Source organism: Theobroma cacao, chromosome 4 (assembly GCF_053813885.1).
Source record: "Theobroma cacao isolate CCN51 chromosome 4, ASM5381388v1, whole genome shotgun sequence".
Lineage (NCBI taxonomy): Eukaryota > Viridiplantae > Streptophyta > Magnoliopsida > Malvales > Malvaceae > Theobroma > Theobroma cacao.
In genome coordinates, this window is record NC_142642.1 from 32124727 (window position 1) to 32149806 (window position 25080).

The following is a 25080-nucleotide window of genomic DNA, read 5'->3' on the forward strand; positions in this document are numbered from 1 at the left end:
ATACATACATAATTGTCATATCTTCTTCTTTTATTTTTATTTTTTTATATATTACAATTACGTTATATTACGATGATTTTTTCTTTTAAATTCATGTCATTTTCAAATAAAAAAAAATCAAAACGACTCGTTGATCAATTTTAAATTTTTTCATATACTATTTAATTTTTTACACTGCATCATCATCGATTCATCATTATGTCATGAAAACGGCCATATAAGTATTATTTTAATACTACCTTAAGATATTATTAACGACTAAGGTTGTGGTGTCATATATTTTGATTCTTTAACCACACCAAAGATGAAAATATAAAGAATTATCACTTCTTAAAAAAATCAAGGTTAAGGACACAAATGAATCAAGTCACTCATGAGTAATTTTATTGAAGAAATCGAGCATGATGTTTTAATAGTAACAAATTTAATTTTAATGGATTGGCTTGAGTGAGCTGTGTTTGGCTTTTAGAAATGTCAATTGGATCTGGCTCAATCTATTGACACTTCCTACGATATTCGTCTTTTCCACGATTAATAATCGATCGAGCTTGACTTGTTGGCTGTTAAGTCGAGCTTGAGTTCAAGTGGTTCACCCCTGAGCCATGCAAGTTGTCTTCATGATGAATACTCGAGTTTGACTCGTACACTATTGAGTCAAGCTTGAGCCGATCGAGTTAACAAGTTAAATCGAATTTCATCTTTGTAATACTTGACTTGAGTAATTTGCGAGTTTTATCGTATTATTAAATTTTGTAAAATTTTAATATTTTATACAGATATAAAATATAATATTTATTTATATATTTTAAATTTGAACTTGTTGAGTTTTGAACTCCTCACATAAATAAATCAATGAGAATTGAACTGAGTCAGTGTCACAGTGGATTTTTTTTCAAGCCGAGCTGTAGCTCGATTCTTTTCCTAACTAAATTGAGCTCGAGCCTGACGTTGAATTGGTTCAGCTCAGCTTATTTGCATCCGTACATACAATTAGAAAGCCTCTTATCCAGTTCTACCCAGTCCCGGAAAGCAGAACTTATATCCAGAAAAAGAAAAACAAAAAAAATTTACTTATATAGAGCGGCATCCTCATCTCAACAACACTTGACTGACTGTGGAAGGCAAACGAGAGCGAGGTGCAGCAAGATATAGCTGCGAACGGCTGCAGCATTGCCACATGGTTATTGGGCATTCATGTGGACGGCGTGATTGAAGGGACATTTTAATTAGCCAAGGCCCGCGACGACAGTCATTGGACCACATGCCTATCCTTAATCCTAGTAAGGTAATCGAATGCGGATCAGAGCTGTTAGTAAGGGACGATGACCTCACAGTCACAGGATCCATTGCCTCTCTACCAATGGTAGCTTCTCATGTCAGCGTTGCTTGGTCCTACTCAATGCCTGAAGGTGGACGACGGTCCACGGTCACCGCTTCACCTGAACTATAATATGTGTGTCATATCATCTCATTTTCTCATCTTATAATAATATTCCCTCACCTAAATAAATTATGTTGTGAAGGAATTAGGTATATATGAAAATTTTGAATAATTTCATTTGATAATTAATACTTCATTTATTTCATATTAAATGTTTATTTTTCATTTTGAAATATTTCAGACAAAAACATTCTTCTTTTCCATCTATTTTAACAGATCTCAAACTCTTTTTTTAATATGTTATATTTTATATATATGAATTTAATTTTATGATTTTTGAAACCATTTTGTTTTTTATAAAAATGGTAAAACCCCATTTCTATGATAAAGTTTTAACATTTTAATACAATAAGTCTTAATATTAAAGGGCCGCTTCTTCGTTAAAAGAAAATCAACATTATTCTCAATTAAGTGTTGTTTGATATTTAATTGACTTTTTCTTAACGTTTTCAATTTATTTTAGACAAAATACCTCATCATAAGAGTTCACGGTTTTTTCGATTTTTGGTATAAAATTACATGTGCATACGATACTTATTTCATACTTTAAAACCCAAAAATTTGCGTTAGACTACTATCTCCAATTCTGAGATTCTACAGGTTTACACAAGTTATTTAATATTGTGCAGTCACATTTAAACCATTATTAAAAGCCTGGGTGATAAAACATTCTGGATTATGCCCGGCCAAGTAGAGTTAAAAGATAGGCCTAGGCAGGTGAAGTAGTAAAAGATGGTGACATCAAAATGGAGAAAGTATATTAAGTCATTAAAAGCTTTGGTAAGGGAGGGATGCCACTTTTGACACAAATCTTTAAATAAAAAATCAATGGCATTGCATGTGTAGCAGTAAATATAATAATATGACTTTGATCAGTACTGCTGGTCCTGCTCTTATAATATAAACCTCAAAAGTATACAGAGCTAGCATAAAGCCTAAAGCTTATAATTTCCTCTGGGATTCTCTCTCTCCATCTCCTCACTCACTGAAACCCAAAACACCATAAACACTCATCCAAAGATGTTTAGCACAAGCCCTGATCATCCCCAGAAGAGTACTCTCCAAATTAAGCGGGATGACAAGTTCTTTTCCAGGCTTTTATCCAAGGAAAACTCCGTGGCCAATCCTTCTTTCAGGGTCTACTATGGTGGAGTCTCTGGTGCTGTCCCCTTCATGTGGGAATCTCAGCCTGGTACCCCAAAATATACATTCTCCGATGCATCTCTTCCTCCTCTCACTCCTCCTCCGTCTTATTACTCCAAGTCCTGCTCTAAACCCATCAAGAAGCACTCAAGATCTAGTCTCATGCACGCATTGTTTCTGAAGATGATCAGTTTGAAGAAAATCGCTGTCACTTCATCACCTTCTTCATCATCTTTATCATCTTCGTGGTTCTCGTTGTCGTCTTCGTCTATGTCTTATCAGAGTAGGAATCGATTTTCAACCCCGGATTCATCGTTTGACTCGAGAGGAGATGGTGAAGAAGCAGCAGCCATTGGATCACCAACTTCAACTCTGTGTTTTGCCATTGGAAGGGGGAGTATTGATAAGCTTCGTGGATGCTACGGCTGGAGAACGTAAAGCCTTGTTATCAGCTTTTGGCCACGGATCTAGCCAAGATATAGATTTTCTGAATGAGAATCTCTCTCACGTTCGTGTTGATTTACTTTGTAATCATATCTAGGTATCTTAGTTCTTCTACAGTGCTTAAGCTGCCAAAACGCCCAAAACTGTTGAATGCTATGGTAGCAAATCATGTAGTTTTCCAGGAAAAAAAAAAAAGACAGTTGGGTTTTTCTCAGATGTATCTTTCTGTAATCACCACCTAGCTTCTTCACCAGTTAATTCTTTTTTTTCCTCTCTCTCTCTTCTCCTGTTAAATACTTCTTTTCCCTCTTTTGTTAATAATACTACTACAATTACTATCTGCATGTAAAGAGTAATCAGCCCAAAGATGTACCTGTGGCTAAATTTGGCAAAAATAGAAACTTATGAAATCTAATTTAGTAAGTCCCGTTTCAAGGAAAACACTCCCACTAAACTCCTTTCATGATCATAAGTAGCCTCATTATGTTTATGGAGCAGAGAGAGAGCTCCAGTTACCCTCATAATCATCATTACCCTCGTTACATAATTATGTTGGTCAACAACTGCATTTTCCGATAGCTAGGTTGTCTCTCTAGCTTTCTTCCCCGATCAGTCAGAATCACTTTGTGAGTAAGCATGGATTGAATTCATGATTGTGAAGGAGAGAGAATTTTACTTGCAGGAGTAAAACTTGCTTGGCTGAGCTGCTTGAAGTTTCAACGAAAGAATCATTAATTGGTAAATATGAAGATAAACAGTCTTTGTTTAAAGCATAGGGTTTGGCTGTATTAATTGATCCATGCATATATGCTTAAGGGCAGCTTACTACTAGACAAAGGAATATTGGAGCCTTAGCTCTTACTTTCTATTCAACAATGGGTTTTGACAGTTTTTATCTCACTTTTCTTTGGATGTATTAGTGCCGTACCCTACATTTACCTACACCCCCAAGCATTATCAATGAGAAATAGCACTCCTTGAAAGGATACTAAAGATTTTGTTACAGAGTTTACTTGCGTTTGAAAAGAACATAATCTTGGTGATGCAATGGGTGGTTGATTGCGCAGATCTCTCCTCCTCTCTCTCTCTCTCCTTGTATGACTATTTATTACATAGAGGAAAGATGGATACAGGTTCCTATCTTGATATTTAATTTGGGTTTCTGCTCTTTTTGGAATCTTTCGGCACTGCCTTCTACTAGAGTGTAGAAATTTTGTCGCATTTGGAAAGGAGGAATCCTCATGTTCGTTTCTACTTAGTCTGTAGGCACATAAATTTTTCCACCAACTTCAACCTTTTCATCCATATATGCACATTTCTTATGTGTATAAACAGTCAATCACCATCCGTTGCATTCCCTTCTTTCATTTCACACTTGCCTAAAACAATATTAGGTCCAAAATAGATTGGGGAAACCTAGCTTTTACGTCCACTAGAAAACAACCGTAACCTGCCAAGCTAAGGAAAGAGCCACAATGAACTTAAGCAAAGAATGTTTTAAGGATAAGGATGGTTTGCCTATATATATATATATATTATCAACTCTTTATAGACTAAAAGCTCATATATTGAAGTCGATAGAGAGAGCCTCTTTTCATTGTAAGACAATTAGACTTGAATAAGATGTAAGACAATATGGTATGGCAAATTAAAGTGTGTCCATTACATTGATAATCTTTGTGGAAAGAGTAGGGGCTTCCTTTTGTGACTGTATCTAAAGAAGTCAGCAAACACAAAAGACTATCCAAAGAAGATGAGAACAAAGAAAAATGTACTTAAAGATATCTCATTCCTAGGCCTTTCATTCAAAGCTAACAAAAGACAAAGTAAATAAACGGAGCCCAGAACAACCAACACTTATTCTTTACGCCAAGTTGTCGGCAGTTTAGCAGCTAGTGACCCGGGCTTGTCCACGGCTGATGTTTCCATCTGAGGGTGGGCCATTATCTGTGTCGGATATTTTACACAGAAATTTCTGCTTGTTCGGCTGCTATACCTAGAATCCATTTTTGTACTGGCTATATGGCCTTTTCTAATCAAGTTCAACAGTGTACCTAGCTATCTTCAGAAGCAGCTAATATCATCAATATTGGAACTTTCATCGATTCAAGGCTGCTACAAAGCTCGCAGAGCTAGCGTGGCGTAGTACAAACAGCAACCTCTGATCATTTTTTCTATTTTGTTTTTCTTGAGAAGGCTAAAAGGGAATTTGGTATTCAAGGTGGAGGATTAAAACTTATTCTCAAACTAAAACCTCTCTTATGTTCAAGACTGATAGTTCGAAACTTTAGGTGAAAGCATTTTTAGTATCGTGATTATATTGTTTTGAATCATGAATGCCTCATGCTTTCAAAGCAAACAATAGTATTTAGAGTACATAGATAAGGCAAAGGAGAAGAAACAAGTTCGACAAATTCGTTACTAAATTGTTTCTCAATCTTTTGATTAACAACTTAAGTATGACGATTTAATTCCTTGGTGTTTCACTACCAATGGCTCCAATTTTAGCAATGTGCATATTTTAGGAGTTTATTGCATTTCCTTTAGGGTAAATAGCATTTCCTTTAGGGTAAATAGCATCTCCTCTTATAATTAAATAAGATGTAATAAAACTTTCAACATATACTAGAGCGTAAACCGTGCGTTGCACTTGGAAAAAGTTTATATTTATATGAAAAATAATGAAAATAACATTCATATTACTGGTATTCATATGCTATAAAGTTCCAATTTCCCACATCATATGCTATAAATTCGTTTCCCTAACACTTCTGGAGATTATTTAATGCAAGGAAATTAGTTTTATTATCAAGGGAAGTTAAGCAGCTGTCAGTATTTTTTGTTTGAAAGGCAGTTTTAGCATCAGCGCTAGTATGCCATCCATAGTCTCAAATCTTTTTGTTTAAGACTTTTGTTGGCATCAACCTTCAGACGAAAGTGTAAATTTACACATCAATCTGCTCAAATAGACTTCGACAGAGACTTATCCTATCCTGGTTTGTCCAAGAGAAACTTCAAAGTATAAGAAACTAACCTAAACTCTTGGAGACAACCATGATGCGATAAAAAATATACACAAAAATAGCAGGATTCAGATTCTGCTAACCATATATCTTGTCAGTATTAACCTTCTATGCGCAGACTGTATGTAATATCTTGCCATCCTGATCAAATGCAGTGACTTCATGAATAGCACTTGCTAAATAATCAACATTCTTTGTAGTCACTCCGGCCATGCTGCCATTTGCCATATGAATAAAGTTTGGATCAGGTCGTATTACTACCATATCTGGCTACTGTTACATGCTCTAAATCTTCAAGAATTAAACCAATGATGACATGATAACTATACCTTATGCGCCCATCATATGTCATGTATACATGAAATTCCTTCGCAAGCCGATCCACCTCATCAGGAGTTAAGCCCGAAAAACAAAACATTCCAACCTGCAATTTTGAATATTTGATGACTTCAAATGCAAAATACATGTGACTAACTGTTGAAATACATTTTTGTCTACACTTGAAACAGCACCAAGGAAACATCTAATTCCATTACTGACCTGGTTAGTTATGGGTTGCCAATTGAGGGGAGAACCTAATTTCTCAAGAGCTTCCTTTAGAGTAGCTCTCATTCTTTGAACACGAGTTGCCATGTCCTTATAACATGTAGATATGATTAAAAGGTGCATCAGACCAATTGTCCTAATACATGTAATAATGAAAATTGAAGTAAAGAGAGAGTGGAACAGGAAAGAGAAACTTGAAAAATATACCTTCACCTCTTTGAGCCAAATGGCTTTAATGTCTGGATCACTCAAGATTTTGGAGACTGCTAGCATTCCATGAATAGGTGGACTGCCATATATTGTGCTAGCAATCTGCTGAAGCTGGCTCTTGATCGCAACTGCTTGGATTTTGTCATCACAGAGAAGACTGAAACAATCAATAATTGCAGGTAAGATCACTGAAGAACAAAAAGGACACAAGAGAATACAAAATCATTGTTGAAAACTTAAGCCCTTGTAATGTACAATTCATTACCATTGATATATTTGGTTAGAATAAGCATCAACTGCCTTCTTTATTTATTAATTAGCAGACATGTTACAGCTTCTCTTGATTAATAGTAGTATACTCATACATGCTTATAAGCACCAGCAAATCAGAATCTACAGTCTCAAGATTGACTAGGATGAATACATATCAGTAGTGAGCCCTAATTTCTAATCAATTGAATCTCAGCATGATGATCTTTGGACTGTAATGAGTGGTCTCTATATGGAAACAAAGCACATTTGAAGCCAATGGTACTCAGAGTATTAAAACACAGATAGAGAAAGACAAGCACATGCTGTGTATGAAGTTTAAGAAGTAAAATTATATACATCCAACTATAAACAAAAATGAAGAACATTTGTTGACCTGAGACAACCCACTCGGTGCCCATACAATGCCATGTTCTTTGCAAAAGATTGGGCACAACCTATTAGATGGCCATCGTCAAGGAAAATTCTAATTGCTCTGGCATCCCTCTCTAGATCTCCACTTGCAAAACCTTGATAAGCCATGTCAAAGAAGGGAAAATGGTTCTTTACCTAAAAATGAGTCAAGGAAAAATTATAAAAGCAGTAATGATATAAGAGAAAAATATTTCAAAGTAATATAACTGTCGCCATTACCTTGAACAGAGATGAGATTTCTTGCCACTGCTCATCACTAGGGTCAACCCCGGTAGGGTTATGGGCACAAGGATGAAGTAAGAAGAAAGAACCATTGGGTGCATTCTACAAGAACCATCAAATAAAGTAAAATAAAAGCAGTCAATAATTGATTTCAGGTCATGGTTGAGACATTTAACAGTATTTCACAGATCTAGCATCCAAGTATGCAATATTGTAGTGTTGCATAGAATCCAAGCTTGTGGCAGCAAAAATGAAAACGTGTATGCACATCTAGTAACTTTGTTCCAGGTCTGGTGAAACTAAAATATTTAACTTCATGTCCATTTAGACATGCATTAAGCATTTAACATAGTCTTAACTTCTTCATTGCATGTGAATATGTTTTGAATATGTATATATGTAGGTCAGCAAGTCACTTGCAATGCTCTGGAGAAATTCATAGGAAAAGAAAAAAATTTCTCAGGGTAGCCCTTTTATACTTGACTGGAAAAGGTTCGTCTCTGAGTTTGCTGGAATCATACATAGGTGAGAAACATGCCAATGTGTGACTGATTGATGGTTTTATCAATGTATTTGGCATATTTTTGCGGAAAATATATTATAATTGCCCTGGAGTCCATTTGGGGATGGGGAAGGAGGTGGATCATTATACCTTAACATCATCCATGAGTGCCACAAAGTTTAAACCCTTGGAATCAGGATGGTAGTAGTGAAAGGTTCTTATTGGAACTTGAGCATCTCTCCAAATGTTGTGGTGACTGCAGAATGGGAGTAAAGTATGGTTTAACCACAGGTACAGGGGGAGAACCATGGGAAGCAAAGGGACTTAAACCACAAATAACTTTTGCATAATTCTGTTTGTAATAAACCATGAGAAATGAGAAATAATAAGATAACTTACTTGGACCAAGTGGGATCAGGCATATATATCCTTGAATCAGGGTAGAATCGTCTTTGGAACTCAGCAAATAAACGACATGCACCAGTTCCAGAGAGAGCCTGAACTCCGGCAAACCTCCCTTCTTTTATAACATCCGAATCCTCTCCATAAACCAATTTTGCACTCTCCTCAACCAATTTTGAGCTAATTGCAGCACATGTTGACTCCCTGCAAATACATCTCAGAAGATTAGAAGACGTATAAAGACAATGAACTCATACTTTTCTGCCAAATGGTAAGAAAAGAATTTAAACAAATTTAGGATGAAGAGCAAGTTTACCAACAATAAATTAGCAAGAACAGTTCAAGAAAGGGTAGGAAGCCTTTTACTGTCAATATAGGCTTTGAAACCGAAGGTCAAGAAATTCAGGATATTTTCTAACAAAAGAACTGGAATTTTCAAACACTTAATGAGCTCAATCCGAAATGTACAAAAGGAAAAAAAGTTACTATATCAAAATCTCATTGCTAATGCAGCTTCGAACAGATGCATCAGATACTGAAGTCAAGGGCATTCAGCAAAATTTGGCACCATTTCAATTTATTATAGAGATACCAATAAAAAATGAGCACCTACATGACTATATCTGATAGGAAAGAACTAAAATTTTATTTAAGTCTCTAACATATGCGAATTAAATGAATGAGTAAAAAGAATTAATTATTTTATTTCAAGATTTAAGATGATAAGGCAGAGTAACCTTTTACATTTAAGTTCTAATGGAATTAAATCAAATATTGGGAAAAGAAAAAAAAAAAAGAAAACAAACTAAGAAACATGATGAAAATGAAACTCACAAGAAATTGGTAGCCGCAATCTTGCCTTCCGCTTCTCTAACGCATTGAAGCACTACGGGTTTCCCATCATCATCCCTGTATGCTCCCTGAAAACTCCCAGAGTTTTTCTTATTACTCCTACTAAATCTTTCTATAATGTCAAAAGGAGGACAAGAACAAGAATTACCACTCCAAGATTAATCTTGTAAGGACAAGGGTCAGCAAGAAAAGCCTCGGTGACAGCATTGATGGGGTCCTTAGGAGCTGGAGTGACATGGTCCCACCATGACCGCCGAAGGGCCCTGACCCTGGTGGAAGTTGACATTCCTCTTCTCAGATATCTCCACATAATCATCATCAAGAATTGCGAAAAGCTGCCGCTGCTTTGGTTTTGTTGTGTTCAGGTAACTCCGAGTTGGCTTTAAATATACGAAGATGATGGACTTTTTGAAAGAAAGAAAAACAACGGTGTTCTTCCTCTTCCATGGTTTTATGTTTTGTTAAAAAAGAGGGGAGCATTTGTCTCTGTTTTTTCAGTGGGCTTTCTGTTTTGTTCGTTGGTTTTCTCTTTTAGTGTTTCCTTTCTCCCGCTGTGGCCAACAGAATTGCTTAAACAGGTGCGAGTCTGACTCTTCCTTTTGACCGCCACTAAGACTTCTTTGTTTTCCTAATTTCTCGAGGAAAAAGAGTCAAAAGAAAAATAACATATTTTAATTGTGCTGTTGATACCCTAGGAGCCCACTTGAAATTTGAGATCACAGCCTCCAAATGGGCTGTCGGCTGCTGTGAAATGTCCTGTGAGGCTGATGGACTCTTCATCAATTACTTACAAGTACTTTGATTAATTAACTTGGTTCGAAGATCACAATTTTATATTCTGTAATTTAAATTTTATTAAATTACAATTTAAATTACAATTTTATATATTGTCTTGTCTTAAGTACTGATTTCTTCTTCTGCCATAGCTCATGTATTTATCATAGTAATGTAAACAGGGCTGAACATGAACATGCACATAAAACTAATGCATACCGTATACTAAGTAGGCCTCACGATGACGCCATTGATGCAGGACTTTGGCATTCTCTAACTCTGGAAATCATGCTTTAATTGTATCTAATGTCCAGGGAAAAAGAATTGTGGATAAGAGAGAGCAAAAAGCAGAAACTCATCTACACTCTTTAGCTTTTCTTTTTTGGGGAAATATAAACATGATCAGCCACGATCGAAATAATTTGAATTAAACTAATTTCGGCAAATAAAACTATAATATTATTTAGTTATGCCGAACCAACTAATCATCTTCAGCTTACCTCTAATATTAATAATAGCGAGATTATATAAGGAGACACAATAAATAAAATCAAGAGTTTTTTCTACACTTGAACTGAACAATTGTGAACTGGATACAACGAATCAAACAATTCTTTTAAGGTCCATACAAGAGTTAAGACCTCTTATTCAACAACAAATACAATGATTACCAATGCTTAATTTAAGAAAAAAATATTGATGAGAAATTGGAGTTGGAGAGCAACAGAGCACAGCAGCTTCATCAGTTTACCTTCCTGCAGTTGACACGAATTTGTCCTTGCTTTCCGGTTAAGGGCTTAATGTTCCCCGTCTTAATCATAGACTTAGCAAAATCATCCCAGAAAGCATCGGGGTTCAAGCTGTAAAACTTTACAAGTTTATCAGTTGAGCCACCGTTGAAAACTGCCTAATCTGAGGTGAGCAGTCCCCTCTTCTTCACCAAGTTTTTGAAGTGTGCAGGCGTTGGGTCAAAGGGAGCGAGGTTAGTGTTGCCTCCGACACGTGGCAAGTTGCTCTACGCTCTTTAGCAAAGGTAGGGTCAATATTTGTGGCATTGTAAATTCTGTTCCTAAAGATAGAACATCGTAACAGCCCAATGGTGTGGCCACCAGAGAGAGCTACAAGATCTCTGTGGTTCAAGCCCTGATTCTTGAAGTTGTTGATCAATGCAGGGAGGCCCATGGATGCAGATGGAAGTACACTGTCTGCTAAGGCCCTGCTAGCTGTGGTCGAATCTCTCCTACCCAAACGAACCTTCCATGACGGGCCTCCTAGCTGCAACCGTGGCAAGTTTTATTAGAAATGCATGCAACGAGGAACATTCACCTCTTTTTGCAGTTTGAGAGACACTGGGATGCTAAAATTATAAATGACGTTAAACTCTGTAAACTTTTTTCAAAAACATACGAAACGAGTATAATGGCAGGCAGCAAAAGGTTGAAATTTGTATTTCAATCCTCACATAAAAATGTTAAGAATGAGCTCTCAAAGTTAACGGTACACATCAGAAGAAAAATTAAATATGGGCTTACTCGCTTTTCATGAATTATAAATTTTTTTAAAAATTTCCTTTTGTTTTTATTTTTAATTTTTGATTATTTGTTTTTATTTTGAATTCATTTTTTTATTTTTATTTACTTTTTTATTTTAAATTTACCAAACAAATAAAAATAAAAACATTAATAAAATGAAATCAAAGAAAATTATTTAATTTAAATTAGAAATTAAAATTGAATTACATATGAACACTATCACAAAAAAAAGAAAAAAACCCTATTCACGGTGATTTTACGCTTATCAACAAAATATATGAACAAATTAATTCGTGAATTTTTCTCGGTTTTATATTAACCCGATATTGACCTAGACGTTTGAACCGGTTTTGTCCAATGGTTAAAAAATTATATTAAATCAGAGTCGTCCATATGATGATAGCTGTGTTTGAGCCTTGGCCTCAAAGAAGAAATGAGAGTTCATAACATACGTCAAGCGTAAGAAAAATTAATTATATAACTACATATTATATTTTATTTAAAAATTAAATATATATGTGATTCAACTATTAATTCAATAGTTGAACCATTGATCCAATGACTCGATACCTTCTTCGAGTTACTTTTTAAGTCACTTTTGATTATTATGTTTTCTTATTCATTTCTCTTATGAGTTTCAATACATTGACATAGTATTGATTTTACACATTTTAAGTTAATTATATATGAATTTCATAAATACATAAATTTAAAATTTTATAAATGATTGAAAAATAAATATACATAAATTTTAATATTTTTTGAGAGATAAACCAAACTTTGAACTCATGAAAGGCATAGCAAAGGGCTTAAAGACTAGTTGAACTTAAATGCCTAAGCTGATGAGTTATTTGGATTGTCCACACATATATATCACGTTGATTCCATTTTCAATTTACGGTTGATATCACATATATATTTGAACTTAAACAAATCTCTTCTTTTATTTATGAGATGTGATTAGCTATTCCTTAACAAGCAACCTGTTCTATTTTTTCAGCTACTTATGGACACCCATAGGTTATTGAGAATTTAGGTAAAGAATCAAATCATAAAAAATAAAAAAAAAATGGGCTAATAAGAATATATTATTAATTTTTGAAAATTTTTTTGCAAGCAGAGCTTTTGGTCCCGCATCATTTTAAACTCTATTTTATGCCTATTTTTTCTTTCTTCTAAAAAAGGAGTATATAAGGTAGGAACATAGTAATAAGAATCTCATACAACCAATCATTTTCATTTGCTTTGTTTCTAGAAAAGAATATTAAGCTTTTTTTTTGAAAGGTGTATTTTTTTTTAATCTCAACACCAACGTGTCATTTCAACTCTTATGCTTGTTTGCAAAAGACTCTCGTGGCATAAAGGTTGGTGGGGAAAACTAAAACTGTACATTTTCGCAAGGGGCCTGCTACTCAATATATAGACAAGTAGCTTCCCAGGACAAAACGTCAAGACACAAATCTACACATAGAGGAGCAATTAGCTCTGCTCTACAGCCAAAGAAAGGCAGCCCGCACATAGATAGCTGTACCACATAAACACAAACTACAAGCGTCAAAAAGAACAGCTCGGACCAGCAAAAGAAGAAGCACCCCAAGAGACACCTAAGGAATCAAGGATGTCAAGCCAGCACCTCAAAGAGCTGCAGTCACATGCCTCCTCAAATATGGAGAGCTTCACACCAATCCAGCAGAGACAGAAGAAGAAAGCAAGACACTCCAACAACACCAGGCACAAAGGATCATCACAACCTTAACCTTCAGCACACACCGCCGACTTGGAAACTAGGCGGTGAGCACAAGAGACTGAGAATCCCCAGCAGCACACAAGTGGAACATAAAACATTGTCGCACTTCAACACTAGCAATCAAAACAGGGACATCACAAAGAAGGGACATCTCAGAACATACAGCTACACGAAAATGTTTCAAGACTTCCAGGCATTGATCAAAGAAGAGAAGCAAACCAGCGGAGCCAACTTTGTTCCGTCCGTTTGCGAGTGGAGAAAAGAAAGCAGGAAGCACATACAAGAAGCCAGGCAAAACAACAGCTGGACCTGGCAAAGCAGAAAACGAATCCCAGCTAAGCTGCTGAGCACCTATAGTCCAAGAGACATAAGAAGAAGAACCAAGAGAGTCCAAAACAGTGAAGAGCCAGAAATTCTCTTACAACCAAAGAATGAGACAACAAAGTGAGTCCTGTTGTCTCCCGCAAGTCACCATCAACATAGAACACTCAACAAAGAGACTCCCAAGGACTCTTTACACTCAAATAAACATTTTTTTTTTGAAAAGTGAGTTTTATTGAAAGCGCCAAAGCATGAATGCCAGTACAAGTCTTAAACCTATTTGGTGAAAGACTCCCCTTGGCATAAGAACAGCTTTGGAAACGAGAAAAGCTGTACATAAACAACAAAAGATCTGCTTATGAGCTTATCACTCCTAAGGAACCTAAACTTCACAGCCCCAAAGGCAAAGCCTGAAATACCAGAACAAAAAAGTTCCAAAAACAAAAAGCAGGACATATAAATCCTTGGTCATCCAAGTCCAAGATCAGAAACAAGTTCGAAGAATCTTACAGCGGCTTCACAAAATCCGGCTAATCAAAAGCCTTAGCAGTCAAGCAGCTCCAGGAGCCAGAATCAGCAAAGCAGCCAGAAGCAGCAGACTTTGGCTGCTGAAATAAGCAATGCATTATATATCTTACCTAGATTTTTGCTTCATGACAAGTTGTACATACTATATTTCAACAGAGAATTAAGAGATTATAGTAATTGCTAATAAAAAAGTTAGTATCTGTTATCATTGATCATCCCTATTCTCTTGATGTGGAAGAACAGGGATGCTCTGTTCATTTCTAAAGAAATTACTAGGATCAACCTTACTCTTAATCTGCACCAACCTCTCGAAATTACCCTTAAAATACCTGATCCCATAAACTCTTCCCTCCGAGTAGACAGGCTTTCCATTGTAGCTGGTACCCAAGTCAACATCTCTGTAGTTGAGATATGCTTCCCTTGGGTTCTTGGACACGAAAGGAGTCATGTAATCGTAAAGCTTCCTTGTCAAACCTAAGTGATGATTTGCTGCTTCAATCCCCGATTCATTCCAATTTGCTAAATACTGAATCTTCCATAGGTTTCCTGCTCTGTGGGGGAATGGAATTTTTGTTGATGGAATTTCAGCCATCTTTCCACCATAAGGATTAAAGAACATTTTTGGCACCTGCAGTTCAATCATTCTCTTCCAAATCCCCTCCAAACCAGCCTTGGGAATTGGTTCTTTCACATAATCTGATTTCCTCTTCAAGGAAACCAATGTTTGAGGAGTTCGATCCAGCAAAACATCGATCTTCGTCTCGATGGGTATGTTGGCCCAAAAAAGGACGGATCGAATCCAGCTAGTCTCAACGCAATCAGATTTACTTAAACCCAACTTGGGAAACCTCTCATTCATGATGGAAAGGAGTGTATCAGAATCTCCAAGAAACAAGGAAATGAATGAAGCCCTTACTGTCTTTTCACCACTTTGACTGCGATTTACGACATCCAAGGCAAGTCTGATGAAGAGCTCTTCAGGCAGCTTATCTGCAACATGTTGCCATTGGTCAACAAAGTCCGTCGCATTTTCTTCCAGTGTTTTTTCAACCTGAAACGAAGTGACTTTTTGCGGAACACGAACCAACATAATTTTATATGCAAGAATGACACCGAAGCTCGCTCCTCCTCCTCCTCTGATGGCCCAAAAAAGATCTTCACCCATAGATTTTCTGTCATGAAGTCTACCATCAGCATCAATAAACTGTGCATCGATAATGTTATCGGCAGAAACGCCGTACTTTCTCATCATATTACCATAGCCAGCTCCACTTAAGTGACCGCCGACACCAACTGTGGGGCAAACACCAGCTGGGAAGCCATGAATATTGCTCCTCTCAGCAATTCTGTAATAAACTTCACCAAGAGTTGCTCCTGTCTGAACCCAAGCAGTCTCATTTCCTATATCTACATCGACAGATCGAAGATTGAACATGTCTAGGATAAAGAATGGAACACTAGATACATAAGATAACCCCTCGTAGTCATGGCCTCCACTCCGAATTTTCATCTGAAAATCTTGCTTTTTGGCACAAAGGACGGCAGCTTGGATATGGGATTCGTGCGATGCAGTGAGAATAAGGAATGGCTTTGGGGTCGAGGTCTCATTGAATCGAAGGTTTCTAATGTAAGATTCCAAAACAGATGAATATGAGGAGGACTGAGGAGTGTAGATTGCTGCAGAGATGGGATGGGAACGGAGAGAATTCTCTAAGAGACATTGAAGAAATGATTCCTGAGGTAAATCTAAAGTTGCCCTCCATAAAATAGATAGGAGAATGGTAGAAAGGGTTGTAACAACAACCACTGGACTTAAAATTCCCATATTCTCTTGGTTAATGTGATTGTTTAAGCAAGTATATATATGAAAAATGTTTACGTTCTTCAGTTTCGATGGAGATCATCAGGAGTTCAGGTTCAGCAATAACCGGCCTTTGATAAATTTTATTGCATTCTCATAAAAATATTTGGCATTTAACCACATTTTTAAAGAATTCTTCACTACTTCACATATAAAATATTCTAAAGGTAACATTCTTATATTAACAAGTAATGAATTGGAGCATTTAGTAAAATATGTAAAAATTAAAAAAAAAAAATAAGATGAGAGTTTAGAAAAAAAAAAATTCTCAAGATGGGAATTGTTGGTGGCTTGGTCTGATGATGAGAGAACACATAAAAACAACAAAGGACTGGATGGGAACACGGGCTTGGTCAGGAAGGACAGACAATGGACCGAAGGCCGGGCAACTTGCGCCATCATGTATTTGGAGGTCTCGATGTGCGAGTAACACCTGAATCGTATGTCATTACAATAAATTTGACTTGATAATAAAATTTTAAAAATATTTTTATAAATTTAATTTTATTATATAAATTTTTAGATATATTATAAATAAAATATAATGATAGAAATTACAAACATTAATAAAAATTTTATTTTTTTATATTACTACTAAATGTGAAAAAAATAAAATTAAAAATTTAAATAATTATATTTTAAAAAAATTTACTATAAAAAAATATCACTTCAAAAAATATGATTAAAATTCAATTTTTTTTGTAATATGTGCTGAAATGGCATGGCTTATCCTTGGCATGCCTTTTGATTTTGTATTGATCTGATTGACTGAAAAGGTGGATAAGGCACTGATTCATGGAAGTGATCAGGTGTGATTGGTTTTTTTATGTTTGAGCACTGATACGAGGCAAATGAAATGGAGATTTTTTAGGTGATAGGAGGACAAGGGAGAAAGGTGTGAGTGGGCAAAGATTCCATGGAAGCTGTGGTGGGAGTGATTGAATCAATCAATTCAAAGGGATTATGAACCCAAATTATTATTTTTCCATTTGATTAGATTGTCGAGTGTCTTACAAAGAGAAACAAACAAGAAAAATCAAAATTCACTTTTAACTTTCAAACACTCTTCTCTCTTCATAAATACACTTTCGTCTTTTTTTTTCTTTATTTATCTTTTCAAAATGTCTCAAAATAAAATCAATTTTTTCAAATACATAATATTTTTACTTTTTTACATTATAAATGTATTTTTTATGATTTTTTTATTTTTCATATTAAAAAGTATTAGATATTTAAATTATAAAAAACTTTCAAATTTTAATATAAAATGCATTAAATTCAAATTTTCTATCGTTCTGAAAATAAAAAAAGACAAAAACAAAAACAAACAGAGTATTTATCTATATACTAGCATATTATTATTAGTTTTACCCTTATGCTAGCTTATTAAACTTCAAAATTCTAGCATTTGAGTATTTGGATTAATTAATAAATATAATATTTTATGTATTCTAAAAATTGAATTCAAATATTTTTATTTTTTTAAAATAAAAACTAATTAATGATTGAGGAACCTCCTTTCTATTAAAATTTAATAGTAATCGGTAAATGTTTAATTTGGTACTATTTTATTTGCTTGATGTGACATCGCACCTTAAAAAGATTTTGGAATGTACAACGAATCACTAAGGGTAATGATCGATGTGGACATAGTGTCAGTCCATTTCGTGCAGGAAGGAAAACTTGTTCCCCAGTTCTTGTCCTATTCACCAGCAAGTATCGCGTGGTTTAATTAAAAAAATAAAGAAAATATCTTTTAGGCTAATCTGATTACTTCAATAACTCTTCACTTAGGTTGTGTATTGTATTAGGATTGTTCTCAATATTTTTTAGAATTTAACAAGAGAGAATGACATCCTCATCGTTTGTAGATGTACTTTCAAAATGAAAGATTGTATCCATAATTACTTGATTATGTGATTATTGAAAAAATATTTCTATTACAAAAGTTATGTTTTATAAATTAAAAGTTGTGCATGGCTAAAGACAAAAAGGCATTTCAATAAAAGATTATTTTCTTAACAAAGAGACACTTACAAGTTTATATAAAGACTTGTTAGCAACCAGTTTGAGACATGAAATGACTGAAAAATTTAGACAAAGGCATATAACTATTTTAAGTTTATACTATTTATTAAAATATCTAAATTCATTATAATCTACTTGTTGCAGAAGGCAAGTTGTAAAGTCGTGACAACTTTGTGACTTTTTAGTCGTATCTAGCGGTCTAATCTCATAATTACAAGACGAAGTTAGACGTTGACTTCAGTATATCTTCAAAGGTATTTGGACATTCCCTTTTGCATACCAAGTGCTTTAGGCAAAATGATACTTAAAGATAGTGACTATTATAGCACGCCTTTAAGTCAATTTTACAAGTTCTCTTTGAATTCCAACACCTCATTGTTCTAACAATTTTAAGGCTTATTTCCATGTGTTTGGAATTCAACTAGCTGTTTTATCAATCCTTCTTCCCCATAGAAATGCTTGTTGAATCTGCTCAAGTTTTGTAATAACACCTTTTGGAGCTTAAAAGATAGATAAGTAATAAAAACGAAGGGAATTAAGCACCGAATTTACAAGAGCTAACCTTTCTTCAAAAGAAAGATAATTTCTTTCCTAGATAGCCAACCGTGATATGAATTTAGCAATAATTGGCTCCCATGTTGCTAAGTTTCTTGGGTTTGCCTTGAGAGGTCGCCCAAGATAGGTGAAAGGTAGAGTACCTACATTGTAACACATAATATTCACCATATTGCTTGCAACAGAGTTCTCGACTCCTACTGGATAGACATAGGATTTCCCATAGTTGATATTGATGCTTGAGAGAAGCTCAAAGGAACGCAAAAAGCGTTTAATGTTTAGAGCATTGTTTGTACTTGGCTCCAAGAATATAACTATGTCATCAACGAACTGAAGATGTGAGATCGTGAGGTTTAATCTCATTAGGGTGATCCCATGAAAGTATTGCATTTGCTCAGCCCTTGTAAAAAAAGATGAAGGGTCTCAACTTCCATGATGAAGAGGAATAGAGAAAGTGGGTCATTTTGAGTCAAGCCACACATTATTGAAAATTCTGGTGTGATTGACCAGTTAACAAGGATTGACACCTTGACTGTGGAGATGTATACATGAATCTACTACCTCCATTTAGACCCAAAACCAATATACTTCATAACCATAAGTAGAAAGTCCTAGTTGACACAATCAAAAGCTTTCTCGAAGTTGAGCTTCCATACCACTCCTTTTTTATTATAAAACTTGTTCTTTATACTGTGGATAATTTCATTTTGCAAGCATAAGATTGTAAACACCTATACCCATCGATCTCAAATACAAATAATAATAAACAATAAATAAAATAAATAAATCATTCCTAAAAAAAAAAACTGAAACTAACGGTTTCAATATGCCTAACCTCTTTCTCCCACAATCAACTGATCAGATGTTCAGGCTTATGGCTATGTTATTGCTTTTCTAATTATTGTCACTTTGACACTTAGGAAATAACCTGCACAGGACATTTAATGCCCCTTGGGCAGCCGAATTTGGGTCACCTTCGATTACCATCCCTAGGTTGTCTTTTACCTAAAGCCCCTCATTTGTGAAATTATGCTTAGAAGAACATGATTTCACTTCTGGATTGTCCAAAAATTTGGACAATCAGGTTTTAAAAAAACCCTCAAAATTCATAAGGAAAAAATGGGGCCTAATTTTTCGAGAGAGAAAATTCTAATAGCAACCAATTTCAAAAAACTAACCTAGACGAAACCTTGGAACAAAAAAATCCTAATTTCTAACAGTCAAAAAACCACAATCAAAGAACCAAACAAGTAGAAAAATAATAAAAAAAAAAGAAAAAGGAAAACAAGTAGGACAACGGAGGGGAAGGTTTTAAGGTTCGACATTTCTTGTTTTTTTATTTCTGATCAAAAGGGAGAAAAGAAGTTTTGGGGGAGTAAAAAAAAGGTTTTTTTAGGTCGACAGTGGAGATTCGGCTTAGGGGAAAAAAGAGAAAAGAGAGATTTTAGGGTTTGATTTTAGAGAGAAAGTGGAGGAGTCACAAGTAGAGAGAGAAAATGAAGAATAGAAAATGGTGAGAAGATGAGAACAATAGTTTTTATATTTAGGGTTAACACTTGAAAACGGCACCGTTTTGGGAAGTAAAAGGGGAAGGAGCATCAATCAAATGACGTCGTTTTGGATGTTTGGGAAGTTGCAACATAAGCACCAAAATGGTGCATTTTGAGTAGGGCTCCGTGGGCTTTGGGAAGCAGATTTGTGGAAGTGGGATTGATTGTCTTGGGTTGCCTCTTGCCCAAGGAAGGTAAACCCTTTTCCTTTGTGGGTTTGGTCTGATTTTGTTGTATTATGCTTGGCCCAAATATTTGGTTGGAAAATAAATTAGTTTTAGTATGTGATTAATTAAAAAAAAAGATAATATATATATATATATATATATATATATATATATATATATATATATATATATATATATATATATATATATATATATAGAAAAACTATCAAATGTTAAGGTAAAAATATAAAGTGAAAAAAAGTAAAAAATTGTAAATAGAGAGATAGATAAATATTTAATAATAAAGTGATAGATTTAGTTATATAGAATATAAGTGTATATATATATATATAGGAAAAGATGAATGCCTAACCAAAAAATAGTAATAAATAATAGTAGATCTAGGTTAAAATTGCAAATCTATGGGATAGATAAAAAAATATTTAGCAGTTAAAATATAGAAATAAGTAAATAAAATAATATTTAGTTATGAAAAATTAATTTAGCTAAAGGAAAGAAAATATATGAAAATGTAAAAGTATATGTGTATTTTGTCATAAGAAAAATAGACTAAATAAGGAGTGAAAATAATATTAAAATAGATAATTATATAAAATGAGTTAAATAAATAGAAGTAAATAAAACATATTTTTAATAATAAGAATAAGTTAGGTATGTAATAGAAATAAAACATTTAATTATACAAATTTTTATATATAGGTATATATAGAAAACAAAAGAATATAACATAGTATAAAATTATAAATATATAAAATATAATGGTTGTTGTGGAGATTAATACCAATGATGAAATGTTCATATGGAGTGCGAGAAGTCGAGATTCCAAATGAATTTTACTAGGTAAAGGATTTGGATTAAGATCCCACTAGTATGATAAGAAAGTCTTAATATTGAATCATGATATTTCTAATCTTAAATAAATAAAAATATATTAATCTAATTATTAATTAAACAAAATACAAAAACAAAAGAAGTAAAGAAAGAATGAAGATAATAAATAAATAGTAAAAAATAATAAAACTTTCAAGATGGTAAATTCACAATAGTCGATAAAACTAAAATATAAAAGGCAAATATAAAATAGATTTATGAGAAAAGATAAAAAAAAATAGTTAGTCAAAAAGAAAATAGGTTAGGTTAACAAAAAATAGGAAAGACATTGATTTTAATATATATATATATACACACACACATAAATAATAATTATGAAATGAGATATTTGGTTTAAAAAAATAGTATTTAGGTATAGAGGAAAATTTATATAGCAAAAATAGATAAATACTTAAATATAAAAAATATATAATAAAATATAATAAAAAATATGGTTAGATAAAAATAATAAATATAGCATGTTTATCCATGATATATATGCATACAAGGAAAAATAATAAAAAGAAATTTCGAAGAAATAACAAAAGAGTTGTTTGAAGGTTGATAAACAAATATTGAAAGTTACGGGCATATTATACATCATCACTGCATCGTTAAATGTCATGGCATGTAGATGTATTGTGTGCACGAGCTAAGGCCCCGATGATGGGACTTTTTGAAGGAGCTTGCGAAGGGAAGTTCCTTCGAAAAATTTTTTAGGTGAAAAGATACCTTCTAGTCCCACCAGTATGATGGGAGGGCTCAACGAATATTTTTAATAAAATATTTTCGATCGTAGTAGGACTACATTCAAGAAAATATTGTATTTACTTACAAACGACTACCCCAATGATGAGATTTACCTAATAAATTTACGAAGGTAAGTTTTCCAAGTATTTCCTTAGGTGAAAGAGTATTTTCGGATCCCACCAGTATGATGGGTAGATTCGAAAAATATCATCAATAAAAGGTTTTCATTTGACATTGTCTAGATTTCATGTCATACATTTCATAATTGCATCATGTGTACACCACACCTGTAAAACTAAATAAAATATTTTTATTTGTTAATAAAATAAAAGATAAAATAAATAAACCATATTTAGGAAAACTTAAGAATAAAGTCACTAGTTTAGGATAACATCTGATTAAATGGTATCATTTGTGGAATAGACGTCACAGAGGTGCTAATCCTTCCCTATGCGTAATCGTACTCCTGAACCTAATTCTAAAACACGTTGACCAGTTTATCATTCTTTTGATGGATCTAAAATTAATTTAGAACCTCGTCGATTAGAACAGAGTCAATAGGTGGCCAATTGCACCTAGATAAAAAAGATTGGGGGCGACTCTCTATTCTTTCATGTCTAGTGATCGGGTTTGAGCACCTACACATTGCGACAAATACCATCACTGATCTACCAGCCATGAACAAATACACTTTGATTTTCACTATCACTATGTGAATTACCTTTTTTAGCTTGTTTATTAATAGCTTGGCTAGATTTTTGTATAAAGAAAAGATTAAACTGATCACCCTGTACTCTTTGAGGGATGTTGGGTTTGGGACTTTTGGAATGAGGGTGATAACTCTATGATATAGAGTTATTTAGGCTTAATTTTGATAGTAATTAGCTTAGTTATTAGTAATGCATATAAATTAGTAAGTTTTCTTTAATTATTTTAAATTAGTTAATTTAGGTGAGTCAATCTAATCTTACTTAATTTTATGCTTAATTTGGCGTTAATGTGGTTATTGATTTATTTATGTTTTTGTTGGTGTTTGATAAAAGAAGAATTTTAATAGAAGGAGAGGAGTTTTGAGGTGTAAACTTTCACTGCACATATTTAGTGTTTTAGCCATAACTCTCTCTACAGAACTCCAAATGAAGTGATTCTTAACCATTGGAAAGATAAGAGAAAAATATACAACTTTCATGTTTATCACTTTGCCCAGTTCGGCTTGTAAAATGGTCAAAACTCCTATCGAAGTTAATGCATTGCAGCAATCCTAAAACAATTACGATTTCTGTTAATTAATGGAGCAAAGCTGCGGCCCACATAGTCTGATGAGGATATTTCAGCTGAAATTAACTTCTTTCTTCACCCAACTTGACCTAACTTCAAAGCCTTATAAAGACAACCTTTCAAAGGACTTTCGGGGAGAGAACAAAACACCAGATTGACAGTTGAGAGTCAAGCCACAAAGTCATTAAAGCCAAGAAGAATTTGAAATATTCAAGGAAATTTGGAGATCAAGAATACAATTCTTGAGTTTTTCTATCTTTTTTATTCTCTTGGTTTTGTTTTTAATGTTTAAACTTTGTTCAATGATGATGTCTAACTTTATGGGAAACTGAACTTTTTATTTAAGATTATGATTGAACTCAATATATAATCTGATCTATTTATCTCTCTTTTACTTATGTTTGATGGATTTAAGTTGTTTATTTTATTCCATTCTTAATGCTTTTAGTTGCCTAATCACCAATTACATTGAATTGAAAACTTAGGTTAAACCTTGATAAAGGAGATTTAGGTAGACCTTGAATAAAATAGCGTATGATCAAATGCACTTAGTTGATTAGGTAGTTTGATTTGCATATAAGGTAGACATACACTTATAAGCCATACGTAGCCAAAATTAGAGCACGAATTCAATGAATTTTTTTTAATTTAATTTACATAAACATATAGTAAATTAATAGGGAGATGTATTTTTATGAGAAACTCGACAAAGACTTGTAAATAATTTAAGACTCTAGATTAACAACTTAATTCATTAAACTAAGTTAAGAGAGAGAAACAATAATCAGATGAAGTATTGAGGGACATCATAATCTTTGATCTGGTAGTTAAGTGAGTTTTATAAAACAAATTTACTATTTAATTTTAGTTTCAGTTTATTAGTTTTAATTTTTTTTAAATAATTTTAAATTTAATTGTTTGGATAAGATTAAAGTGTTATAATTTTAGTAGTTAACAGTAAAAATTAAATCAATTATCTGTGAGATCGACACTCTACTTATCACTATAGTATCTTTGCTATACGAATACTTGCGTAAGTAGAGAATTGAACAACAGAGGGTGATAAAGGAGGAATTAAGCCCTTTTTCCAATTTGCTCGTGGCCATGAATTCTGTAATGAAGTCAAAGATTTCCTTGCCCACAAACTTCCATGATTGTTAAAAAAAGTTTAGATTAAAGCTGTTAGGCCTTGGAGCTTTAAATTTTTGACAATCCCATATAATGAGCCAAACTTTCTCCATAGTGATTGGTGCCTTAAGGTTGGTGGCCTCTTCTAGAAGTAATTTCTTAGAAGGAAGATCATGGAAAAATGGCATGGGCCAATGGTCAGTGTGAAATAAGGATTTAAAATACTTAAAGGTTGCTTGACATACCTCTTTTGGGTTAAAGATCCATAGACCTATCCGCATAATTCCCCCATATGATTGCGTTGAGAACGAGCTTTGGCTATACACTGGAAGAATCTAGTATTGTTGTCCCCTTCCCTGATCCATTTAATGCGTGATTTCTGCTTCCATATGGATTCTTGGTTGTGTGCTCCAAACCAAAGTTCTCTGGTGGTTTCTCGTTTGTGCACTATTTCATCAGACGTTAGATTAGGAGGATTACCAATCATATCGAAAGCATCAA

The 25080-nt window shown here is 33.9% G+C and overlaps 3 protein-coding genes and 1 pseudogene across 5 annotated transcripts; 1 reads left to right on the forward strand and 3 right to left on the reverse strand.

The window, feature by feature from the left end:
• Window positions 1-2377: 2377 nt before the first annotated feature.
• LOC18602255 (uncharacterized) lies at window positions 2378-3372 on the forward strand. Its single transcript, XM_007033517.3, has one exon. The coding sequence runs from the start codon at window positions 2462-2464 to the stop codon at window positions 3020-3022; it is 561 nt and encodes a 186-aa protein (XP_007033579.3). The 5' UTR covers window positions 2378-2461; the 3' UTR covers window positions 3023-3372.
• A 2434-nt stretch (window positions 3373-5806) lies between these two features.
• On the reverse strand, window positions 5807-10280 carry LOC18602256 (aspartate aminotransferase, mitochondrial-like). The gene is made up of 10 exons (XM_088805187.1): window positions 9618-10280; window positions 9452-9537; window positions 8615-8821; window positions 8366-8471; window positions 7711-7815; window positions 7454-7626; window positions 6805-6964; window positions 6592-6687; window positions 6381-6475; window positions 5807-6265 (listed from the first exon to the last, which is right to left on the reverse strand). The coding sequence occupies exons 1-10, from the start codon at window positions 9786-9788 to the stop codon at window positions 6160-6162; spliced, it is 1305 nt and encodes a 434-aa protein (XP_088661313.1). The 5' UTR covers window positions 9789-10280; the 3' UTR covers window positions 5807-6159.
• An 81-nt stretch (window positions 10281-10361) lies between these two features.
• Window positions 10362-13294, reverse strand: LOC18602258 (peroxidase RIP1-like; annotated as a pseudogene).
• Window positions 13110-16387, reverse strand: LOC18602259 (berberine bridge enzyme-like 8). Of its 3 annotated transcripts, none has more exons than XM_088805680.1 (3): window positions 14701-16387; window positions 13742-13831; window positions 13110-13635 (listed from the first exon to the last, which is right to left on the reverse strand). In XM_088805680.1, exons 1-3 carry the CDS (start codon window positions 16194-16196, stop codon window positions 13560-13562), a joined length of 1662 nt encoding a protein of 553 aa, XP_088661806.1. In that variant the 5' UTR covers window positions 16197-16387; the 3' UTR covers window positions 13110-13559. The 3 variants fall into 3 exon arrangements, with proteins under 3 accessions (XP_088661806.1, XP_088661808.1, XP_088661807.1); XM_088805682.1 differs by adding an exon at window positions 14354-14448 and having other exon boundaries at window positions 13110-13831; window positions 14701-16386; XM_088805681.1 differs by adding an exon at window positions 14354-14451 and having other exon boundaries at window positions 13110-13831; window positions 14701-16386.
• Between the last annotated feature and the right edge of the window lie 8693 nt (window positions 16388-25080).